This window comes from Thamnophis elegans, chromosome 10 (genome assembly GCF_009769535.1).
Source record: "Thamnophis elegans isolate rThaEle1 chromosome 10, rThaEle1.pri, whole genome shotgun sequence".
Taxonomy (NCBI): Eukaryota; Metazoa; Chordata; class Lepidosauria; order Squamata; family Colubridae; genus Thamnophis; species Thamnophis elegans.
The window spans coordinates 66591153-66614100 of record NC_045550.1 but is presented as its reverse complement, the minus strand read 5'-3'; the positions used below and the strand labels follow the sequence as shown (position 1 = coordinate 66614100).

The following is a 22948-nucleotide window of genomic DNA, read 5'->3' as shown; positions in this document are numbered from 1 at the left end:
TTCTTGCCCACTAGAGAGGAAGTGGCACACCTTAGACGTAAGGTGGGTGCTGAGGATTTACCTCAGAAGAACCCGGCCGAATAGAAACTCCAAGACCCTGTTTGTCTCATTCCAACCGGGGTCTCTGGACAAGGTTACCTCCACAGGCAGGTGGTTGAGGACCTGCATTGTTACGGCCTACCAGTCCCAGGGCATACAGTCACTGAGCCCCATCACAGCACACTCCATACGAAGTGTGGCCACCACTGCGGCCTGGGCAACGCAGGCCTCATTGACAGAGATATGTAGGGCAGCCATGTGGTCTTTCCCCTCACCCTTCGTAAGGAACTACAAGTTGGATTCCTTTGCCTCGGCGGAGGCTTCGTTTGGTCGCAGGGTATTACAGGCGGTTCATAGGGCGGAGGACACACCCCACCAGGCTTAGTTTGGCCATGGTCCCTCAGTATGTTACCCTCCCTAGGGATGTGTTAGCTTTGGTACGTCCCATCCTGGATACTCCTCCCCTCACTATGGAGAAAGGGCATTGGTACTTACCTGATACACCTCTTCTCATAGTGGGGGAGGAGTATCCAGACCCTGTCTGACATGGTAATGTAACATGTATTATGATGGATGTTGCACTAATATGTTAAAGTTATAACTCAATAAAAAGTTTGAAACCATAACAAAGGTCTGGAGTGGATGGCACAATGGGTCGGATAGAGTTCTTCGCCGATAACTGGGTGGTGCCTGGTGGACCAGGGACATATCCCAAGAGCTTATCTGACCCAGTCCAATCAATGAGAGGATAAGGTCAACCCATCCTGAATACTCCTCCCCCACTATGAGAAGAGGCATATCAGGTAATTACCAACGCCCTTTTTCAGTGTACCAACTAGAATGGTGAACAATACATAGCCTTTATCCAATAATGACATCAGCCTATAGTCTCTTGTTTCTCTTTAGGTATATTGTCATATCAGCCTCTTTCCAATTATCTGGCATCTTTCCTCCTTGTAGGATAGAGTTCATTGTGTTTTGTAAAGGTGGTAAAAGTTTTTCCTCAAAACATTTATTATAAGGACGTGTTAATGCACCTGGTCTAAGCAGCTCTCCTAGTTTAATATTTTTATAGCTTCAGAAAATTCCCATATTGTTATAAATCTGTTCATAATCTGTCTCTGCTCTCTATGATCCTCAGTCAATTGAGCTTCTTTGGATACTTATCTATTTTCTCTATAGAGAGTTGTGATTTTCTTTATACAAGTTGGAATAATATTGATATAATGCTTTTTTGTGTGGCCACATTGTCCAGCCATATAATGTCTCCCTCTTATAAATTCAATATTATGTTCTTCTTTTTTGTAATTTATATTCCAGCCACTCCTGATTTATTTGCAAATTCAAATTTAATTTGATTTTACTTAATTATTATTTTTATATAATTTGTTATTCTCTGTGCTTTGGTCATCTCACTCATGTCTCCCTACCCTGTTCTAATTCTCCAGGCGGAATGCAGTGGACGCTTTCCGAGTCAATGTCATCCACGCACGACAACAAGTGCGTTCACCGGTCACCAACATCGCTCGCACCAGTTTCTTCCATGTCAAACGTTCCAATATCTGGCTGGCTGCCGTCACCAAGCAAAATGTTAACGCTGCGATGGTCTTTGAGTTCCTCTACAAAATGTGTGATGTGATGACTGCCTATTTTGGAAAGATCAGTGAAGAGAACATCAAGAACAACTTTGTGCTCATCTACGAGCTTCTTGATGGTAAGGATAAGAGGCTCAGTCTCTCTCCTGGGAAGGCATGTCCTTCAATTCTGGTGCTGCAAACGTAGGAAGGCTTTTATTGTATACAGTACATAAAATTGATTCTGGGCGAATAAATTTAAACTGTGCTCACTGTGCGGATGCTGGGCTTCATGCGTTTTGGTTTGCATTTGGTTTTTGAATAATGGCAAGGGCAAAGAAAGTGTCAGCTTCTGCTTTGCTGCTGCTTCAGCTGCCATGAAACGGGAAGGGGGGGGGCGTGTATGTGGGAGGGTTTTACTTGGTGTGCTGGAGGACTGCTGGAGGAATGTTCTAGGATGTACCAGTCGTTGGGATTGCGCATGCGTACGTGTTTCCCGCCTGCATCAACGGCCTTCACATTCCATCTTGGCCTGTCTTTTTGAAGTTATCTCACACCTGACAATTGAAGGACTTATGATTGGACTGGAGCTTTGATCCTAAGGGGGGGGAACGGGCTTTGCTATATATCAATTGCTTTCGCGCCATATTATTCAGATTTTGCTTCACTGCTGCTTGCTTACCATTTATAATTAGTAAAAGTACTTTGGATTTCCAACCCATGGAGTCTATTGGTCTTCTTTCCTAGTTATGGAATGGAGTGGGGCGTGACAGAAAGAACCAAATGTACCCCAACGGAAGAATTATTTCTTCTCTGTAAATGTTTTACTTCTGCAATGTACACTAATGAATTCTGGACATAGTTGAGATAAGAAGATTGACCCATGCAAAGTGAACATGATGGTATAGGGGAAGCTACCTCTCGTTTAAAAATGTCAGTGTTCTGTAAATCACTTTCTATAGAACTAAATAGCAAGCTGAAAGTTAAAGGTGAAAAGGTGAGTGATTCTCCATGAAAGCAAGTGCAATACAAGCACTTCTAATGTTACATCCACAGTTACGTGCTCAAATGGCAGGTTAACATGCTGTGCAAATACAAGTAGTCCTTGACTTATAAGCACAATTGAGCCCAAAATATGTGTTGCTAAGTGAGACATTTGTTAAGTGAACTTTGCCCCATTTTACGACCTTCCTACAATTGTTAAGTGAATGGTTTCAGTTTAAGTTAGTAACATGGTTGTTAAGTGGATCTGGCTTCAGCCTTGACTTTTCTTGTCAGATGATCGCAAAAGTTGATCTCATGACACTGGGTCACTTCAACCATCCTAAATATGAGTCAGTTGCCCAGCGTTGGAATTTTGATCACGTGATTCTATATCATGAAAGAGGAATGTGTGACTCACCAGATGTTAATCTAGAACTGGCGTCCCCCTATGCTGATTAGAACCGCTGGGATACAGTTTCAGGAACATCTGGGAGACATCTGTGTCTTGACCTTAATCTGTAATACAAACAACTGCTTTACTTCTTAATGTTTGCTTTTTATGAGCCAAAGGATGCTGTTCTTTAGTGTCACTGAACTTTTTTCCCCCAACCATGTTATCAACAGATTGTGGCTTTCCAAGAATGATCCCCTGGGTAAGTTGGGATTGAAAAACTGCCTTCAGGTTACGGGCAGGAGAGGAAGCAGGATGACGATGGATTTGCAAATTGAATAAAACTGTAGCAAAAGCACCTTTTCGTTTCCAGTTGTTTCATGTTGCAGGTCTGGATCTTGAGAGCCTTGCCTATCTCCTCTTGGATGGAGACAGTTAATGGCACTTCTCTCTTTCCAGAGCTGAACTTGTCTATGTACGCTACAACATCTGCTACTCTGCTGTTGTTTTTTTAGGTTTTGATTTTTATGCCATGCTAATGTGAAAATCAAAATCTAAAGAAAATGCTGCAAAGATAGATTATTCTGCTGCTGTTGAATTATCTGGCTTCAGAGCGGGTTTCCTCCGATGTTCTGGTTCTGTTGTCTTTGCCAAGTTTGTCATTTTGTTCTAACTGTTGCCAACTGCAGGCCAAGCCTGATCTCTTCTTACGGGAATCGGTATGACAACATGCGGTGCGGGGAAACTTTCCTTGAGCACAAAGGGAGTCAGTTGACAGAAAAACTAGCCTTCCGGTTGGTTTTCTCCAACCATTGTTTACTTTTCTGTAGAAATCCTGGACTTTGGTTACCCTCAGAACTCTGAAACCGGAGCCCTGAAAACATTCATCACCCAACAAGGAATCAAGAGCCAGGTAAACGCAGGTTGATACATGTTTTAATTAATCGTTAGTCTTTAAAAAAATAGTTATCACCGCTACAGTCTATGACAACATCTTTAGGATGCACAATATAGTTGAATATTTCAGTTGCAATCACTCTTCGTTTCCCTCACAAGGATGGCAACATTTGAACTCTTCCTGTTGTGGATGTGTAATTCCTTTTTTTACAGATCTTTTTTTTCAAATTTACTCCGTACTTAAAAGCTGTAATTCTCTGCATCGGATTAATTGGTCTGAACATTTAGCTTTGTAGATTATAGAATAAGTTACTTAACATCCAAATCCCAAACTCTTTTATTTAACCCCAGGGGTGTCCAGCCTTGGCAACTTTAAGACTTGTGAACTTCAATTCCCAGAATTCCCCAGCCAGCATGGGAGTTGTGGTCCACAAGTCTTCCTCTGAGTTAACTCTTATTTACAAAACTTTATATACACAATTTTATACCCATCAATTGCAAATGGAATTTTTTGAGCCTCTTATTTATAAAAGGGTAAATGCAGGTAGCCCTCGGCCTATGGCCACAATTGAGCCCAGAATGTATGTTACTAAGTGAAACATTAGTTAAGTGGGTTTTGCCCAATTTTAAGACTTTTCTGGCCACAGTAAGTGAATCACTGCAGTTGTTAACACGGTTGTGAAAAGAATCTGGCTTCCCCATTGACTTTGCTTGTTAGAAGGTTGCAAAAGGTGATCACATGATCCTGGGACGCTGCAGCCGTCATAAATATGAACCAGTTGCAAAGCATCCAATTTCGATCACGTGACCACAGGGATGCTGCAGTGGTCATAAGTGTGAAAAATGGTCAGTTGTTTTTTTCAGTGCCATTGTAACTTTGAATGGTCACTAGATGAACTCTTGTAAGTTGAAGGCTAACTGTAAGAAGAGCAGGGAGAAAGAAAACTTTCCTGGGCTTCTTGGATTTTAACATTTTTATAAGGCTGTCCTCACTGATAGTCTCCAGAAAGTCCAGGCTCCTCTACTAGCCATGCTGGCTCAGGAATTCTGGGGGTGGAAGTCCACAAGTCATAAAGGGACCATAATTCCCAACCTCTGACTTAGCAGATCCCTCCCTCAGTCTTGGTGGGTTTTCAGTTATGGATTCCTCCTCCTCCTCCTATTCCCGATACATAACAATAACTCCAGACGATGCTATATTGTAGTTCCAGCACTAGCCAATAACCATTGTGTAGTACATCCACCTTTTCAGCTGTAAAGTGCTGCGGCTTCATCCAGTTGTAATCAAGTGTGAAGCTTTTTAATATCTGTATGTCAGTGTGTCTGGTTTTGGCACAGCAGGAAAAAAAGGTGCTTTAACTTAAGATTATTACATCTTCTCATGCCCATCAGGGCAACCTATCACAGTGTGACATGCTACAGAAACGTTTCCTCCTAAAATGCTATTTTTTAAATGTTTAAACCCTTTTTAAAAAGCTTTTTTTAGAATGGGAGTCTGTGCAGCTCATAAAGGTTCCACATAGATATTTAGCTGTTTCTGTTCAGTTCCTGCTGCTATCCTGTAAAAATCCATTTTGTTTTTCTCTCTGATATTATTGTGGATTGTTTCCTGCCTCCCCACCCCCGAAGAAAAACAGGAAAGGGTGTCATCCTTTTATAGCAGTTAAGCTTGCTAAGCCAGGGAAATGATTTTCCCTTAGTAAGCTTTCTGTTTAGGTTGTGTCTCTCTTGGATTGTTCAGTAAATGAAGATACTGTGCTTTTCCGAAGCATTTGACAAAGCGAACTGACATATATCATGAGCCCAAATTTGCTTGATTTTGGCTTTGCATTTTAATGTAATTTTAATTTTAATGTAAGGTTTGTAAACTCTTGTTTATGATTGAAGGCGCTACATAAACCAGTTAGCAGTCAGTATGATTTGTGCCTAGGTAAAACAATTGATTTGCAGTTTGAAACCTTCTATATAGATAGTTGTCAGGGTTCCAAATACGACCCCCCAACAAAAGAAGACTCCCAGGTTTGAGTTTGCTCAAAGTTGCATTTTATTAATATATGTCATATTGGCACATCTGGGAAAACCCGAATCTGACAGCTTCCAGGTTTTCCCCACCCAAAGGAAAGTTCAAGTCCCTGTCCAGCGCCCACATGCCCATCACCATCTAAAACTGGAGATGCCTCCCAGTCACCTCATCGCAGCTGAAGGGCAAGGTGGCCTTGACTCTCTGAGAAAAGAATGTTGTTTTGACTAGATCCCTCCCATACTCAATATAATCCTAGTAGAAAATGGGGCAGGCCTGAAGGCCCAAATGTAAAAGATGGCTTCCACGTCTGATCATTGCGCTGTGATGATCTCTGGGATAAAGGGAGTTTGTTCAGATATCTGGGGAGCACCAAGCTGGAGAAGGCTGGCTAATAGCAAAGAGTTGCTTTAGTAGCGTAGGAACGAAGAATCATGACAATAGCATGCTGCTCCCAATGAAAATCTTTGAGTTTCTTACAGGCAAATTTATCTTAAAAGACTAAATGTTTACACGCATGTGTTTCTTACAAACCTAAATGTAGAATAAGCATCAGCCTGACAGTGGAACCGGTTGGTCTTCCAGCTCTGTGATTTTGAAGAAAAATGTGTTGCTAGCTTGGCAGTTTTGAAAGTCAGCGGTGTTTGTCACCCTTTTAATTCTGTTGTTCAAGATCCAAAGATTCACCTTAAAGGGTGAAAAACCAAAACCTTTTTTTTAATACTGAACTAATAACAATAGAAACATTGATTAAAGGACTTAAACATTCTATACCAAGAAAAACAGTGTCCTTTTTCTTCTGGGCTCAAGATTGGAACCCTTGGCCACCGGCCCAGCTTTTTGTAGTAACAGGAAATGGGGCTTTCACAACAATATCTTCGGCCTTGTATCAAACAGGATAGAATGATTGCCAGAAAACTGAGCCAGCTGTTTTAGAGTCTTCTTAGCAGGCCCTGAAAGAAATCTATTGCAGAGAACAAGCAGAGGTTTTGTGTGTTTTCAGGCTTCAGTTGTGACTTGAGCTACTAGAGAAAAGCTATGAAGGAAGATACTTTCACCAATCAGCACAAACGTGTGAAAGGAACTAATATGATAGACTGCCACAGTAGATGATTGCTTAGTCTTAGACTAGGACAGTGAGGGCGAACCTTTTGTGGCTCGCGTGCCAAAAGTGGGGGGAGCGCAGAGGGGTCGTGTACAGACGTGCCACACCCATAATGCTATGCGCACAATCCCAGCGCACATGCCGCACAACCAGGGCTCCCCCCCCCATTTTTGGCATGGTTTTTTTTGCCCTCCCCAGGCTCCAGAGGCTTTATAGGAGCCTGGGAAGGGTGAAAACAGCCTCCCCCGCTCCCCTGGAGGCCCTCCGGAGGCTTCAGGGACCTTCAGGAAGCTTCTCTTGAGGGTCTGGAGGGCTAAAACTGGCCCTACATTGCTTCTTGTTCTACCCTCAGGTGGGACTGAGAGGCAGAGGGCTCTCTTACAGGATTATTACAAAGGAACTGTACTGGTACAAGCTCCATGCGGAAATCTGGGAGAAGTGGACACCTAGATATATAATGTTAGTCAGGTTAAATACTGCCTCATGAAAAACAGACTTAGCTTTAGTATAAAGGCTCAGAAAAGATATACCTGTTAACTTGCAAAGCATCCCTGGCCTGCTTTCAAGTTGCCATAGAGGGGGGGGGGAAGGACTGACAGAACAGTACAGCAGCCGCAACCAGAAGCACATTACACACACACCTTTCTCAAGCCTGTATCCCAGGTTACCTGCAACAGCCAGAAAGGCATGATCTCTATAATTTATGACACACCCTGGGGAGAGAGTCATCATGCCACTTAGGTTAACTATAAGGAAAGAACGAGACGATTGGATCTTCTCTTACATTCTCTCCAGGTTTTCCGTTGATGGGCAGGGGATGTGGTTGGCTTGATATATTGTGTGAATCCACTCAATAGTGATTTAATCGTGATTATCTTCCAATAATTTGGAAGGTATAGTCTGGCATAGGGGAAGGGGAAGGTTTGAAGGTTTTATTCGACTTGTATGCCGCCCTATTCCCGAGGGACTGCCTACAAATACATCATGGTTAATAGTTTCAATTGATGTGTGAATTCCATGCTGTGAACTGACTGGTCTCCAACATCCATTTATCTAAGTATTTGCCAAACAGATGCCTGAAGGAAGAGGCAGAAGCTTGTTATACAGGTTGCCCTCGAGTTTTGACCACAGTTGAGCCCAGAATGTATGTTGTTGCTACAAGGGAAATTTAAGCGAGCTTTGCCCCATTTTACGACTTTTCTTGCCACATTTGTTAAGCAAATCACTGCAGTTGTTAAATTGGTAACACAATTAACCCATTGACTTTGTTTGTCAAAAAGTCATAAAAGGGGATGATGTGATCCCAGGACACTGCAACTGTCATAAATATGAGCCAGTTGGCAAGCATCCAAATGTAAATCACATGATCATAGAGATGCTGCAGTGGTCGTAAGTGTGGGGAAAAAATGGTCCTGTTGCTTTTTTCAGTGCCGTTGTAACTTTGGACGGTCCCTAAATTAACGGTTGTAAGTCGAGGACTGCCTGTGCTTCAACATTTGTGGCCTTGCCTGGGTTTCTGAGATGTTGAGTCGTTTTCAAATATGCTGCTGCCTTGGAGTAGATGCTGCTGCCTTGGAGTAGTGGTAGTGCCTCTGAGGTTGCTTTCCCCGTTTCCTATGTCCCCATTTTCCTCATAGGAAGCCCCTCCTGCCAGAGGATGCGTAGCGTAAAGGAGTAATGTTCATAGCGGCCTCAGTATGTCCCCAATCTAACATTACTCTCTTCCTCTTTCCCTTCTACTGACCTGCTTCCTCCTAACCCTGTGTGTGCTGCCCTTGCTGCTGCTCTTCATCTGTTTTCTCGCTTTCCGCATAATGGTTGGACCTGCCTATAGCACCAGGTAGGAGAATCTGCTGTCCTTCCCCAAAGGTAATCCAGCAGATCCCTCCAAAGGGTATTGGATACTGAACTAGGGTTCCAACTGGGCTTTTTGTAGTCAACTGGCCGTTTGGCGCACAAATAATTTTATTTTTTTCTGGGAGGAAGAGCAACCAAAGGAGGGAAAAGGCAGAGGTTCTTCTTATAATGTAATGGTAATATTTAAACAGCATCCCTAATTTGAGTTATTCCAGGTTGATCCCAAAGGAATTGAGGAGGAAAGGGAGGGGGGCTTTGTTCATTTGGAACACTGAAATCTGAATCCTGTATGGCTGAGCCCACGAAAGCACATCTCCTTTCTCCTGCTCTTCCTCCAGACTAAGGAAGAGCAGTCTCAAATTACCAGCCAGGTAACTGGCCAGATTGGTTGGAGGCGCGAAGGGATCAAATACCGTCGCAATGAACTCTTCCTGGATGTTCTAGAGAGCGTGAACTTGCTAATGTCACCACAAGGTAAGTGTAAACTTTCTTCAAATGGGGGGGAGAAAAAAAAATCAAGTCAACCAGACTAGAGCTGGAAGGGACCTTGGAGGTCTTCTATTCCAACCCCATCACTCAAGCAGGAGAACCCTAGACCATTTCAGAGCCTCTCCAGTCTTCTCAAGAAAGCAGAACTCATGAAACGAAAGCCATCTCATTTATTGGAAGATTGCGATAGCAAGAGATCTAGGCAGGAATTAAATTTTCCCGCTCGAAACGTTAGATTAAAACATTGCAGACAGAGCCCCTCCCAATGTCCAGTGCCTCATCGAGCCAATCCCGGTGTGTGAAGATGTTATGGGAAACTCAGGCTGAGAGGGTGATAAACATTTTGTCTTCAAGGCAAGGCTGATGCTCTTCTCCAGAGCTGAGATAAAGTCCATTCCATTTCCCCCCCACCAAGGTCCCAAAAGCTACAGCAAGGCAAGGAATAGAAACAGAAACCCCATACAGAGATTCCCCCCCCCCCAAGCTTCCCTCTTCCCCCCAGAATAGCAATAGCATTTAGACTTAATATACTGCTTCACAGTGCTTTTATAGTCCTCTCTAAGTGGTTTACAGCCTCTTGCCCCCCAACAATCTGGGTCCTCATTTTACCCACCTCAGAAAGATGGAAGGCTGAGTCAACCTTGAGCCTGGTGGGATTCAAACTGCCAAATTGCAGGCAGTCATGAGAAATAGCCTGCAGTACTGCACTCTAACCATTGCGCCACCACAGTGTAACTATGAATGGTCCCTGAATTGTCAAGGACTACCTGTAGAAGTTGATTTAAATAATCATTTTGACAAGAATCATAGCAATAGTATTTAGACTTATATACTGCTTCATAGTGCTTTTACAGCCCTCTCTAAGCGGTTTACAGAATCAGCATATTGCCTCCAACCATCTGCGTCCTCATTTCCCCCCCCTCGGGGAAGTTTGGAAGGCTGAGTCAACCCAGATTTGAACTGCCAAATTCCTGGCAGCTGGCAGTCAGCAGAAGTAGCCTGCAGTGCTGCACTCTAACCACCGCCCCACCGTGACTCATACAAGTGACAGTGTCCTTATAGGAATCTCTGGGACCTGACAACAGGTGACTTTCCCAGTCTCTCCTTTAAAAAACCCCAGTGATGAAGCGCCCACAACTTCTGAAGGCAACTTCCGTTCCACTGGTTAATTGTTCTCACCGTTCGAAAGTCTTTGGAATCTCAAGTGCAACTCTTTCTGCTCTCCCAATGCTTTCTTGGCCTTTTCCTTTCTTCCAGGCCAGGTGTTGAGTGCTCATGTCTCGGGACGAGTGGTGATGAAGAGCTACCTGAGCGGCATGCCCGAATGTAAGTTTGGCATGAACGACAAGATCGTAATTGAGAAGCAAGGCAAGGGGACGGCAGACGAGACGGGGAAAAGGTAAGCAGGGTGAACGGAGGGAGGTTAAGTTTTGGGCAGTGTGCCGCTCTTAAGCCACGCCTGTGTGCTCTTCCCCTTCGCATTTGGAAAGAGGCCAGGTGCTTTCTTCAGGTGATTTTCGTTGCTTTGCTCCCTTGTTTAAAGCAGGAGCTGAACGAGCGGCTGTGTGAACTCCTGTTAACGGTTTAAGGAGGTCTCCCAAGAAAAGTTTACATTCTGGCCCTGCTGCACTTACCCCATTACCTTAATCTATATTTCCACCCCAACCGTGAGGCTGGAAAATCAATCAACCCAGGATCACTCTGCCTTATTGAGGCTGTAAATGTCCCGCTTTAAAGGAGACCGTTAGGATTGGTATAATACATGCAGGTCCTCCGTGCTGCCTCTTGCCGACTTCTGATACTGAATTCTCTTTCTCTTTTGTGTCCTGCCGACTCCAGTGAAACAGGAAGGTAGATAATCTGCTTACTGCTGTGTGCACGTGTTCCTCACACACCTTCCCCCTCCCCCCGCACCCTTCTTGGCTTTGTGTGATTTGTGCATGTACCACCATCTTTAGACACTTCCACGCAGGTCCCACCTGTGGTTGAAGGCTGAGCTACCATGTGCTTGGTTCGTAGGAACAAAGCCGACTCAGGTGTTGCTGTCTCATCCGGTTGGCCCAGATAGGAGGAACTTGCTTGAGGGACTTGGGCAAGATTTCATATAAGGCTTTGAGTAGGAATAGGGCTGGTTCCCCCCCCCCCCCCCACCGCAATTAAGCCGTGAGTTGGCTTCTTTGGATGAACTGGGGGACAACGCAGCAGAGGAAGCTGATAGAGAAGCAAGAGAGAAAACCTCCCCTAGAATGGTATAACTGGAAGGCTTGAGCCTTTGGAGTGCCCAATTTGGGTGATGGCAACAGCAAAACCAATTCTTTGGAGGTGAGAAGGAAGCTCTCCAGAATGCCACCCTGGAAACTAAGACACTTCAACCATTAACGGCAAAATTGCCAGTTACGGCAAAGCAGATTTTTGCTAAGTTTATTTTCATGGCCTCGAAATAACTGTTTTATAACTGTACAGGTAGCCCTCGACTTACAACAGTTCATTTAGTGGCTGTTTGAAGTTACAACGGCACCGAAAAAAGCAACTTATGATCATTTTTCACACTTAACGGCCATTGCAGCATCCCCATGGACATGCAATTTGCATTCGGATGCTCGGCAACTGATTCACATTTAGGACCGTTGCAGTGTCCTGGGGTCACATGATCCCCTTTTGCGACCTTCTGACAAGCAAAGTGGGAAGCCAGATTCACTTAACAACGGTATTACTAATTTAACAACTGCAGTTGATTCGCTTAACGAATGCAGCAAGAAAAGATGTGAAACAGGGCAAAACTCACTTAACAAATTACTCACTTAGCAAATCCACTTTAAATTCTTTGTTCAATTGTGGTTGTAAGTCGAGGAGTGCTTGTAATTCATTTAATACGGGTAGCCCTCAACTTAACCGCCATTCGTTTAGTGGCCATGCAAAGTTACAACAGTACTGAAAAAAATGGCTTACGACCGCTTTTCACACTTATGACCTCTGCAGTCGTCACGTGATCAAAATTGGGACACTTGGCAACTGGTTCATATTTATGACGGTTTGCAGTGTCCCGGGTGTGTGTGTGTGTCATGTGATTCCCCTTTTGCAACCTTCTGACAAACAAAGTCAATGGAAAAGCCAGAGTCCCTTAGCCACAGTCTTATTAACAACTGCAGTGATTCACTTAACAGCCATAAGCAAGAAAAGTCATAAAATGGGGCAAAGCTCAGCAACCGCCTCTCACTTAACGACAGAGATGTCGGACCCGCTTGTGGTAGTAAGTCGAAGCTTACCTGTAATCGGAGCAGCACGCCTGAATATGAATTTGAGGGCAGAGTAATAGAAAGGCTCCTTGGGAGAGTCAAACATAAGTTGTCAGGTTGAACCTTTCCATATTGCACTGTGGGGAAAACTATCCAGACAGCATCCTCTGAAGCAGATCTGAGCTGTGTGTGTGAAGCCAGTTGCATCTGACGCCCATCCTGTGTCTTGAGCATTCACTCTCTGTCCTGCAGTGCAGATCCTTCTCACCTCGCTGGCAAAACTGCCCTTGAATGACTTCGCCCGCCAAGTCATTTGCTTGCTCCCACCCAACTGTGGCTTTTCTGCAAGATTTGCAGTGAGATTTTGGGGGTGTTGGGTGGTCTCTGAAGTTTTTTCCTTGCCAAAGAGGATTCCTCTATTTGCAGCGGAGAGAATTACAAAAAATAATACTTTTTTTTAGTAAACCGCCTGGAAAAAAGCGTAATGGCTTCTTGAAAAGGAACTCCCATGTCTCCCGAGCTCTGCAGGAGCTGGAAGACAAAGCCCTCTTGTTTTTTGCTTACTTTTGAACATTGTGCTTAAGCCATAAGGTGGCTTATTTGATTTTGGAGTCCGTCTCGGATATAAATCCAATGATTACTATGCTTTGTAAACTGTGATTTATGGCTTAGTACCTATGAAATAGAGGGATGCGGTGGCTCAGTGGCTAAGATGCTGAGCTTGTTGATCAGAAAGGTCGGCAGTTTGGCGGTTCAAGTCCCTAGCGCTGCGTAACGGAGTGAGCTCCCGTTACTTGTCCCAGCTTCTGCCAATCTAGCAGTTCGAAAGCACGTAAAAATGCAAGTAGAAAAATAAAAACCACCTTTGGTGGGAAGGGAATAGTGTTCCGTGCGCCTTTGGCGTTGAGTCATGCCGGCCACGTGACCATGGAGACGTCTTCGGACAGCGCTGGCTCTCCGGCTTTGAAACGGAGATGACCACCACCCTCTAGAGTCAGGAACGACTAGCACATATGTGCAAGGGGAACCTTTACCTCTGAAATCAGCCAGTGTGGCTTATTCATCAAATTACAAACAATGGTGTTAATATGCAGCTATGCCCAGCCCCAAACCTATATCACTTCCATTCCAAAAACACTTTAAGGAGCAGGCATGTTTGAGCGAGTCTGATGGCGCTGTAGTTCCTCAAGTGAATTGGTGGGGGCAAACATCACTCCAGCCAGCTGTTGCTTGGATTTCCTGGTGATCAGGCAATTCCAGTGGCTTTCGAGGGAACCCGTGGCTCCCAGAAAGGCCCCTTTATATATACGCTGCCTTTATTTTGAATACTTTCTGTGACTTAGCCATAAACGTGTGAGACCATATGCTCCGTCTGAAGTTTGCAGTGTGGGGGGCCTTGAATGCCATTGCTGCATGGCTTCGCACTAACTTTGATCCTTCTGGTTCTGTGTCCTAGTGGGAAGCAGTCCATTGCCATTGACGATTGCACTTTTCACCAATGCGTGAGGCTCAGCAAGTTTGACTCAGAGAGGAGTATCAGCTTCATACCACCAGATGGAGAGTTTGAGCTCATGAGGTGAGGTTGCTGGGGGGGGAAACTCACTGTATCCATTGCTTGGAATAGCCCTCCAGTCGGTTACTTACTGAATTCTGCCTGCTTTTTTGCAAAAGAAAAAAAACAGGGCCAAGACATTTGCCAATAAGAACGAAACACAATCAGCTGGAAGTTCCTCCTAACATAGAGGGGACCAGCTTGAAGTTTTAGCATTGTACATGCTCCTGAGCCTGTTATTTTTATTTTATTTTATTTGAATGTGTGTTTGTATTTTATCAACTTCCAGGGCCCCTACTGACTGTGATTATCCTGCAGCACAATTTCCTATTGTACGGAGGTAGAATACAAGGAACAACTATAGTGCAAGCTAGTAAATAGACTTTAAATACCATAAAACACAAATTCCCATTGAAGGGTTAAAAAACCTTCTATGTGGATTGTCATTTTGCACTGCCACTTTTGCAGCATGGACCTTGGAGTGCCTCCAACTGTTAACTGGGGACCCCAAAAGCATTGAGAAAACAAGCAGTGTTGACGCAGCTTGGTTAGCGGAAGGCCTCTTTCAGTAGAAATAATTTGTCTTCTGTTGGGAGAATAATTGGGACAGGCTGAATTTCTTTAGAATTAGATTCAAAAGCCCGGAAGTCAATTTTTAGGTCGTGTGCCCCAAATGTGCCACTTTGAAATATGGATGTTGGGTTCCCAGTCAGAATTTTGAAATTTGCTTCATAATTAGTCTCCACACCCATTTGATTCAGATGAACCTGATGACACAGATACACCTCCAGCCAGGTGACCTCAATTACTCTCTAAAAAGGATGCAAATGACCAGCTGTCTGCAAGGAGTATCAATCCTTCCCTTCCCCACCTTCCCATTAGAGCTGAGGAGCTTCTTGGATGAGAAGCGAAACATCTTCAAAGAAAAACCAGAAAGTCCAGTTGCCTCCTGAAAAAGCACATTTGGGAGTGCAGTAGAATGATGTCAGTGTTAGAGGGCATGTATGCATGTGTGTGTGTGTGTGTGTGTGTGTATGTATGTATGTATGGGATAGGTTGAAGACCGGAGGAAAACTGTCTCGATCCATTAGGTCCATCAGTGGCCTCTTAAAACATAAAGATTTATAGAATAAGCATCTTTTTCAGGTTAGCTAAGAGTTAAAAGAAATGGTTGAAAAATGGGACAGATAATCCGTGAGACTAAATACCAGTAAATCTCAGATAGGTTTTCAATTTAGGAGTATTTGCTGGTTGTGTGGGCAGTGACAGATTTCCTCTTTTCCATTTTGTTAAGTTATTGCTTGTTCTTTTCCATCAGGTACCGAACCACTAAAGACATTATCTTGCCGTTCCGTGTCATCCCGCTGGTACGTGAGGTGGGACGCACCAAGCTGGAGGTGAAAGTGGTGATCAAATCTAACTTTAAGCCTTCCCTCTTGGCTCAGAAGATAGAGGTGAGCCCCTAGCATAAACACTTTTCGTTTCGCCTCGCTACCCGTCCTTTGCCTTTGCGTCATTTGGATAAAAAACTTTGTTTTACCCATTTTGTGTACATAGATGAGGTTAAAAATGTGATGTTGGAAATATTGGGCAGGTTGTAAATCTCAACAATATTAGGAAAATGATGCATTGCGGAATGGAACAAATTCTGAAAGTTGTAACCTTTGAAACACAATACATGGTTTACCAAATTTCATTGAACTACACATCCTTTCAAAATGGATTGAATTGATATTCTCCAGGTCAATGTTGGCAAGAATTTTATATGCCTTTTATTGGAAAAGATCTGTTCCCTTTTCAGAAGAATGGCTGACTAAATTCTGAGCGTGTGTCTTGGTGTTTAGCATAACCTTTCATTTAAAAATTAAATCTGATATAGAATTTAATGGTAACTGGAAACCATTCTTGAACTTATACCCAGAATTATGTCACATCCAAAATTGGGTCTTTAGAGATTAATATCTATGGAGATTCTCAGTCAACCAGGGCACAGTTGTCACAAAGGTCCTTTTTCAAGAGGCAACTGGACTTTCTGGTGTTTTTTTTAAAGACGTTTTGCTTCTCATCCAAGAAGCTTCTTCAGCTCTGACTGAATGGTGGGGAATGAAAGGATTTATATTCCTTGCAAACAGCTGGTCATTTGTATTCTTTCTTTAGAGATTAGCTCTTACCCTGATGCATAATTTATATTATTGATTTAATGCATCATTGATGCATCAAGTCTTTACTTGAATTCGCTGAACCAACAAGCATTATTAAATGCAAGTCCAGTGACTTGAGGATTTTGATTAGAAAATAAACATGAAATGCTTTTCAACAATATGAACTTCTGATGATAAGAGCACATTTGTTCTATGATATTTAAAACTAGTTAACTTTACGCCTAGATTTCTCCATCTGTACCGGATTTGCCCATCTCTACCATCTTTTTTATAGTCTTTTAAGATACATAAACATATCCGTAGGACAAAAGGAAACCTTAGAAGTGATAACAGAACATTGAACTTCAGTGATCATGGTGATTCAGAGCAGTACTAGGCACAATGATGGAGTACTTGCTGAGTTATAGGCACTTAATAAAAGCCTTGGGAAGCATAAATGGGAAGAATTTCATGCAAGGTGTGCCTTAATTGAGCTCCATCTGGGAAACTTGATCTCATCAGTGGGAAGAGAGGAAAGAGTAATGATGAAGAAGCATTGGGAAAGCAGGGAGTGACATTCAAGGGTGGAGGGAGAAAACAGAAGTGCTACATAACAGGAAAAGACATAGAAACATAACACTTCCATAATCTTACTTTAGGCCAGGGGTGTCAAACTCAAGACCTGGAGGCCGGATCCGGCCACAGGATACTAAGATCTGGACCATGGGGCCTCCTTGAAAACAGTAAAGGACCGCTCCATGTTGCTTCTGCCAGTGAAAACGAGCTCCCGAGCTCCGTTTTCACTGGCAGAGGGTTGCAAGAGATCGTGGCAGTGGAAATGGATCTCGGGAGCCTGTTTTCGCTGGCATAGTGCTTGGCCACCACAGGAGCCCCCGACACAAGTGATGTTGAGCTGGCCAAGCTCACTCCAACCCTCCCGAGGTCAAACCCAACCCTGATGTGGCCCTCAATGAAATCGAGTTTGACACTCCTGCTTTTGGTCGCAAAGACAACGCGGCAGGGTTTGTAAATAAGGCCAGTCGTGGCCTCCGTATATTGAGCTTTTACTAACCAAGTTGTGCTGTGATGTTTAAGGAATTCCTTGTCCTTCTGTCAGTACAGATAGTCCTCGACTTATGGCCGCAATTGATCCCAGAACTATGATACTGAGTTGTACTAGTCGTTAAGCAGGTCACCCACATGATGGAGCCCATTTTATGATCATTTTGTGACAGTCATGAAATAAATGAGGTGATTGTTACGTAAACCCATTTCAGTCAGGGGGTCCTTTGGGGGGGGGGGGCAGAAACTGAAAGTAAACGTAGGGAGTTGTAAGTTGCAGTCACATGACTGTGGGACCCTGCAAAAAAGCTATAAATGTGGGATGGTTTCCAAGTGTCCAAAATACGGCCTGGGAGTCAAGCGACTGTGAGAACTTTGAAACCGTGTTGTATCTAGTTCTGTGGAATTCCACGGGGACTTCAACCCTAAGCGACCAATTGTAAGTTGAGGCCTACTTGTAGTGCAATCCTGCCAAGATGATTTCCTTGCTCTTTCTTGGGTGTGCATTTTTGTTTTTAAGCTATCTTCTCTTCCTTTGCAAAAACAAACAACTAACTCCCCTCCCCCCATGTTTTTTTCACCTAAGCAGCCAAATGTGATTCAAATAAATATTTTTTCCAGGTGCGAATCCCGACTCCTCTTAATACTAGTGGTGTACAAGTCATCTGCATGAAAGGAAAAGCAAAATACAAAGCCAGTGAGAATGCCATTGTCTGGAAGTAAGTGGCATGTTTTTTTTTTCTGAATTGGGGCAGCTGGAGCTCTACCCCTCTCTACCCATGTGGTCACTGGCATTGGGAGAGGTTGTGCTTCCTTTTAGGCCAGGGCTCTCCAAAGTTGGCAACTCCCAGAATTCCCCAGCCAAACATGTGGACTTCAGCTCCCAGAATTCCCTAGCAGAATGGCTGGCTGGAAAATTCTGGGAAATGAAGACCCCAGTCTTCAAGCTGCCAAATTTGGAAACCCCTGCTTTAGGCTGAGCCTGATGAAGTGGGCTTTAGGACAGGGGTCTCCAACCTTGGCAACTTTAAGCCTGGAGGACTTCAACTCCCAGAATTCTGGGAGCTGAAGTCCTCCAGGCTTAAAGTTGCCAAGGTTGGAAACCCCTGCATTACTTGTGCATATTCTAAGCAAACAATTTTCAATTTTATAGAATTAAAAGGATGGCTGGAATGAAAGAGTCACAGATCAGCGCAGAGATAGAACTGCTTCCAACCAACGACAAAAAGAAATGGGCTCGGCCACCCATCTCTATGAACTTTGAGGTAAGCAGCCGCATTCTTCCCAAGAGGTTCCCTGGAACAAGAGGTACGATATAGAAACATTCTGAGGGGCTTCAGCAGCCCAATCCTCTGTCCTCTTGGTTCTATCAAGGCCCCTGCCAAACATTTCCTTCCTTTGTAAAATGTATCCCATCTCGGAGCCCTCAGCAAACCTAAAGACCATCCTCCAAAAATCCAAATCTTTGCAACATCATCTCTTTAGCCAGTGATTACTGGCTAAAGAGATGATGATTACTGATTTCCAGGATCGTTATTTTCTTACATTGTGGCCCTCAAATGAAAGGATTGATGAGAAAGTAGCTTAAATGAGGGAGGATTACGAGATTGTTTTTGTCCATAAATATGAGGAGGTTTGGTCCAGTAGCTGAGTTTGCCTGTTGCTTTTGTGTGAAGGATACCTTCAAAATGAAGTGTCTTTCCGGGAAAGTAATTGGAATCTTGTTTTAGCCAACAAGGCTAGATATCTTCCCTTGTTCTGTGCTCCGGTATAGTACTGTATTTTTCGGAGTATAAGACGAACCTTAGTTTTTGGGGAGGAAAATAAGAAAAAAAAAATCTGACTCTGCCTACCAGCATCCATTGGTATTCATCTAGTGTCCTTGCAGCAAACAGCAAACGGCCTGGTCAGCTTCAGCACATTATTGCAGCCTGGACCATCGCCGCCTCTGTGCCTCGCGTTTTCAGCCTCCGAATGCTCAGTTTCAGACCCATTCAAGGCCGCCGAAATTGCCAGAGCACATCGCTACCAATTGCCGCCTCTGCACTTCTGGTTTTCGACCTCTGCGCATTGAGTTTTCACCCTCCGCACACCCCGTTTTTGGCTGAAAACGGCCGATGAGTGGCGGCCGGCGGGTGGGTGAAGGGCTACATTTGGTATATAAGACACACCAAAATTTTCACCCTCTTTTGAAAGTGGGGGGAGTGCATCTTATACTCTGAAAAATATGGTAATTCTTTGTGCCTCATTAGAATCATGGACAGTCCAGTAAGTCTCACTTTGACCTTGGAAGATTTGCAAGGGCGAGTTTTTCAAAAGTCTGGCTGTGAGAGGCTCACTTTCCCATCCTTGTGTTCTGCCCTCCTTTGTACAGGTTCCCTTTGCGCCTTCCGGGCTGAAGGTGCGCTACCTGAAAGTCTTCGAGCCAAAGCTGAACTACAGTGACCACGACGTGATCAAATGGGTGAGGTACATTGGCAGGAGCGGGATCTACGAGACAAGATGCTAGCCCCGCGCAGCAAGCTGGCTCTCTCTCTCTCACCCTTTGGTCTCAATGTTCAAGAGCATTTCACTGGCCCGTCCTCCATTCAGCGGCTGGAAGCTGGAATCCTGCAGCTGCTCTTTGAAGGAAGGAAGGAAGGAAGAAAAAAGGGGGGACACCGGCACCTGCTTTGTTTCAGTTACTGTTGGAGATGCAGCTTGACATCAGGTGGTTTGAGAGTCTGGGCTCATGTCTTGCTTCTGTCCCAGGATGTAAAAGGGCCAGTCTAATACCACCCCCTTGTGGTCATTCTAGGGAACATCCACCACGTGATAACCCCCCCTTCTGTTGTCACTACTTGCATTATATCCTAGTATTTTTTTGGAAATCCTTGTGCATATGTATCAGTAGACTAGACAAGAAATCATAGACTGGACAACCCTTGAATTAATTCTGGCTCCTATACTTGGCTCTTGCTGTTGTAATTGTTGTTGTGCGGCAAAGGTGGGAATATTCCTCATTGCTTTCTCCTACAGCTCGAGGAAGGTTTGTGACCAAAAATGTCTGAGGGGTATTATCATGGATGGTGAGAATAGCAAATAATTTTCATAGCCTCAAAGGGCAACTTCCTTGGAGCGCTGAGGATAGCTGACAAAGCCAGTACCTCTTCTTTCTTAAACACAGTCCCTCCCCCCCCCCCCCAAAAAAAAAAAAAAAATCTGGCACATAACTGGGGAGAGACTGATTTGATCAGTAAGTAACATCCAAAGGATTTGTCCTTTGGTTAAGAATTGGCCAGCAATCTTTCCTCCTCTTCCTTTCCTCCTCCCTTCCCCTCCCATCTTTCTCTTGCCCAATCAGCTTATTCTTTCTTCTACTAAAAGCTTTTGGGTCAATGGAAATGCTGCTGCGATCCACAGTCCTCTGCTTCAGGTAGTGTGGTCTCCCATTTTGTACACGTGTGATTGTCCAGTTATAAATCCAATAAAATATATAGAACCAACTGTGTTGTGAGCGATGGCTCTTAATGGGAACATAGCTGGGCCAGAGGCCTTGCTAGATTGCTGTCTCCGCTCTAAAACCAGGGGAGATGCTGAAACAATTCATTGGGTACATCCCTGTGCACTGTTGGTAGTCTACAGTTCATAATCAAATTCTGTTGCTTGGTCTTGAGGCACTGTAGCAGTGGATAAGTGAAGATGGGTAAGGGGAAATGTAATAGCAGTGTTCTAATATTTGAGGGGTATCTTCAAAGATTAGGGTGTCAGCCTATTTTCCAAAGCACCAAAAGGCAAGACAAGAAACAATGGATGGGAACGAAGGAGAAAAGCAACCTGGAATGAAAGAGAAATTTCCTGGCAGTGAGAGCAACCAACCAATGGAATAACTTGCCTTCAGAAATTTGTGGGTGCTTTGAAACTGAAGGGCTTTTAAGAAGAAATTAGACAGCCATTTATAAGGTCTGCTGGTTGGGCAGAGGATTGGAGTAGAAGACCTCCAAAGTCCCTTCCAACTCTATTGCTCGATGTTCTAAGAGTTGGTTAGAAATGCCACCATCTTCTGCTGGAATTTACAGAGAGGGAAGAACTGAAGCAGTCATACGTTTCCCATATACCAAGTGGAAGTACACTAATAATGTTCTGCACTAGTAACAAAACCTCTGAGACTTGTTGGTTGCTGGGAAATTCTGGCCGGCATGACTAAACACCGAAGGCGCAAGGAACGCTGTTACCTTCCCACCAAAGGTGGTTCCTATTTTCCTACTTGCGTTTTTATGTGCTTTCGGACTGCTAGGTTGGCAGAAGCTGGGACAAGTAATGGGAACTCACTCCGTTATGCGGCGCTAGGGATTCGAACCACCGAACTGCCGATCTTTCTGATCAACAAGCTCAGCGTCTTAGCCAATGAGCCAGTGTCCCTCTATGAGCTAGTACAGGTAGTCTTTTCTTTGAACACATTTGGGACCGGCAATTTTGTCATTTAGGGAAGGCAGTTGTGATACATCCCATAATCTTCCTGCTTAGGGATAGCAGTTTGTTGCAGTGGTTAAATAAATGTTGAATGTCTGGAGATTCTCAGTCATCCAGGTCCTGGTTATCCCAAAGGTGCTTTTTCAGGAGGCAACTGGACTTTCTGCTTTTTCTTTGAAGACATTTTCACTTCTCATCCAAGAAGCTTCTTTGGCTCCTGAACGACTTCAAAGAAAAACCAAAAAGTCCAGTTGCCTCTTGGAAAAAGCCCCTTTCGGACAAATGCTACCTGGTGGTTAGGCAAACACAATTTCAAGTTATTTTCCATGATGACGCAATGGCTAAAATGCAATACTGCAGGCTAACTTACTACTCCAGGAGTTCAATCCTGACCGGCTCAAGGTTGACTCACCCTTCCATCCTTCTGAGGCCAGTAAAATGACCCAGATTGTTGGGGGCAAGAGGCTGAACAGTGTAAACCGCTCAGAGAGGGCTGTAAAGCACTATGAAGCACTATATAAGTCTTTTAAGTGCTATTACTATTTTCTGCTTAGTTCCTTCAATCCCTTTGCTTCGGTTCTTCCAAGATAAGGAATTGTCTCTTCAACTCCTTCCACCTATCTCTGTCATTTTGGCTGCTCTGCACAGTGATATTCCTTGGCAACGGTGGCAGTGCTAGGACTGAAGCAGAGGCCCAGGGCCTCCAATCTGCCCTGAGTGTCTACTTCAGCCCCAGGGTTGCCACCTCCACCAAGAAGTGCTGCCTCAAGTCCTGCACTGTAGCTGCCACAGCGTGAAAATCCAGCTGCAACCATCCCAGCATTGCAGGGCCCAATCCTGCCAGGGAGAATTGGGAGTGTTAGGTAAGCTCCCCATTGGGGGAGCGAGTACGTTCAGCGAAGTGTTGTGAGAGTGTTGTTGGAGAACACACAAACCAGCATACAGAGACACTGCAGTTTAAATAGGTTTTTACTTTCGTGGAAATAGAGGTATCAGAGTCCATCAAACAGTCCAAGTCATACACGGATAAGACAGTCAGTCATCAGTGTCTTTCAATTAAGGGATAATCCAAATAACATAGTCCAGTAACATATAATCAGTCCAGTAATCAAGGTTTGCTAACAGTTGCAAAGTTCAGCTGAGACCATG

The 22948-nt window shown here is 44.2% G+C and overlaps 1 protein-coding gene across 1 annotated transcript in view; it reads left to right on the top strand.

Annotated features, from left to right (window-relative positions):
* The window catches only part of AP2M1 (adaptor related protein complex 2 subunit mu 1), a 42711-nt gene extending 21879 nt beyond the window's left edge, over positions 1-20832 (top strand). The window contains exons 3-11 of the mRNA XM_032225009.1: positions 1488-1753; positions 3819-3901; positions 9206-9341; positions 10614-10755; positions 14049-14168; positions 15463-15598; positions 17969-18066; positions 18501-18612; positions 19722-20832. Coding sequence (XP_032080900.1) covers positions 1488-1753; positions 3819-3901; positions 9206-9341; positions 10614-10755; positions 14049-14168; positions 15463-15598; positions 17969-18066; positions 18501-18612; positions 19722-19856 — 1228 coding nt within the window. The 3' untranslated portion in view covers positions 19857-20832. The remainder of the gene's footprint in view (positions 1-1487; positions 1754-3818; positions 3902-9205; positions 9342-10613; positions 10756-14048; positions 14169-15462; positions 15599-17968; positions 18067-18500; positions 18613-19721) is intronic.
* Positions 20833-22948: the final 2116 nt, after the last annotated feature.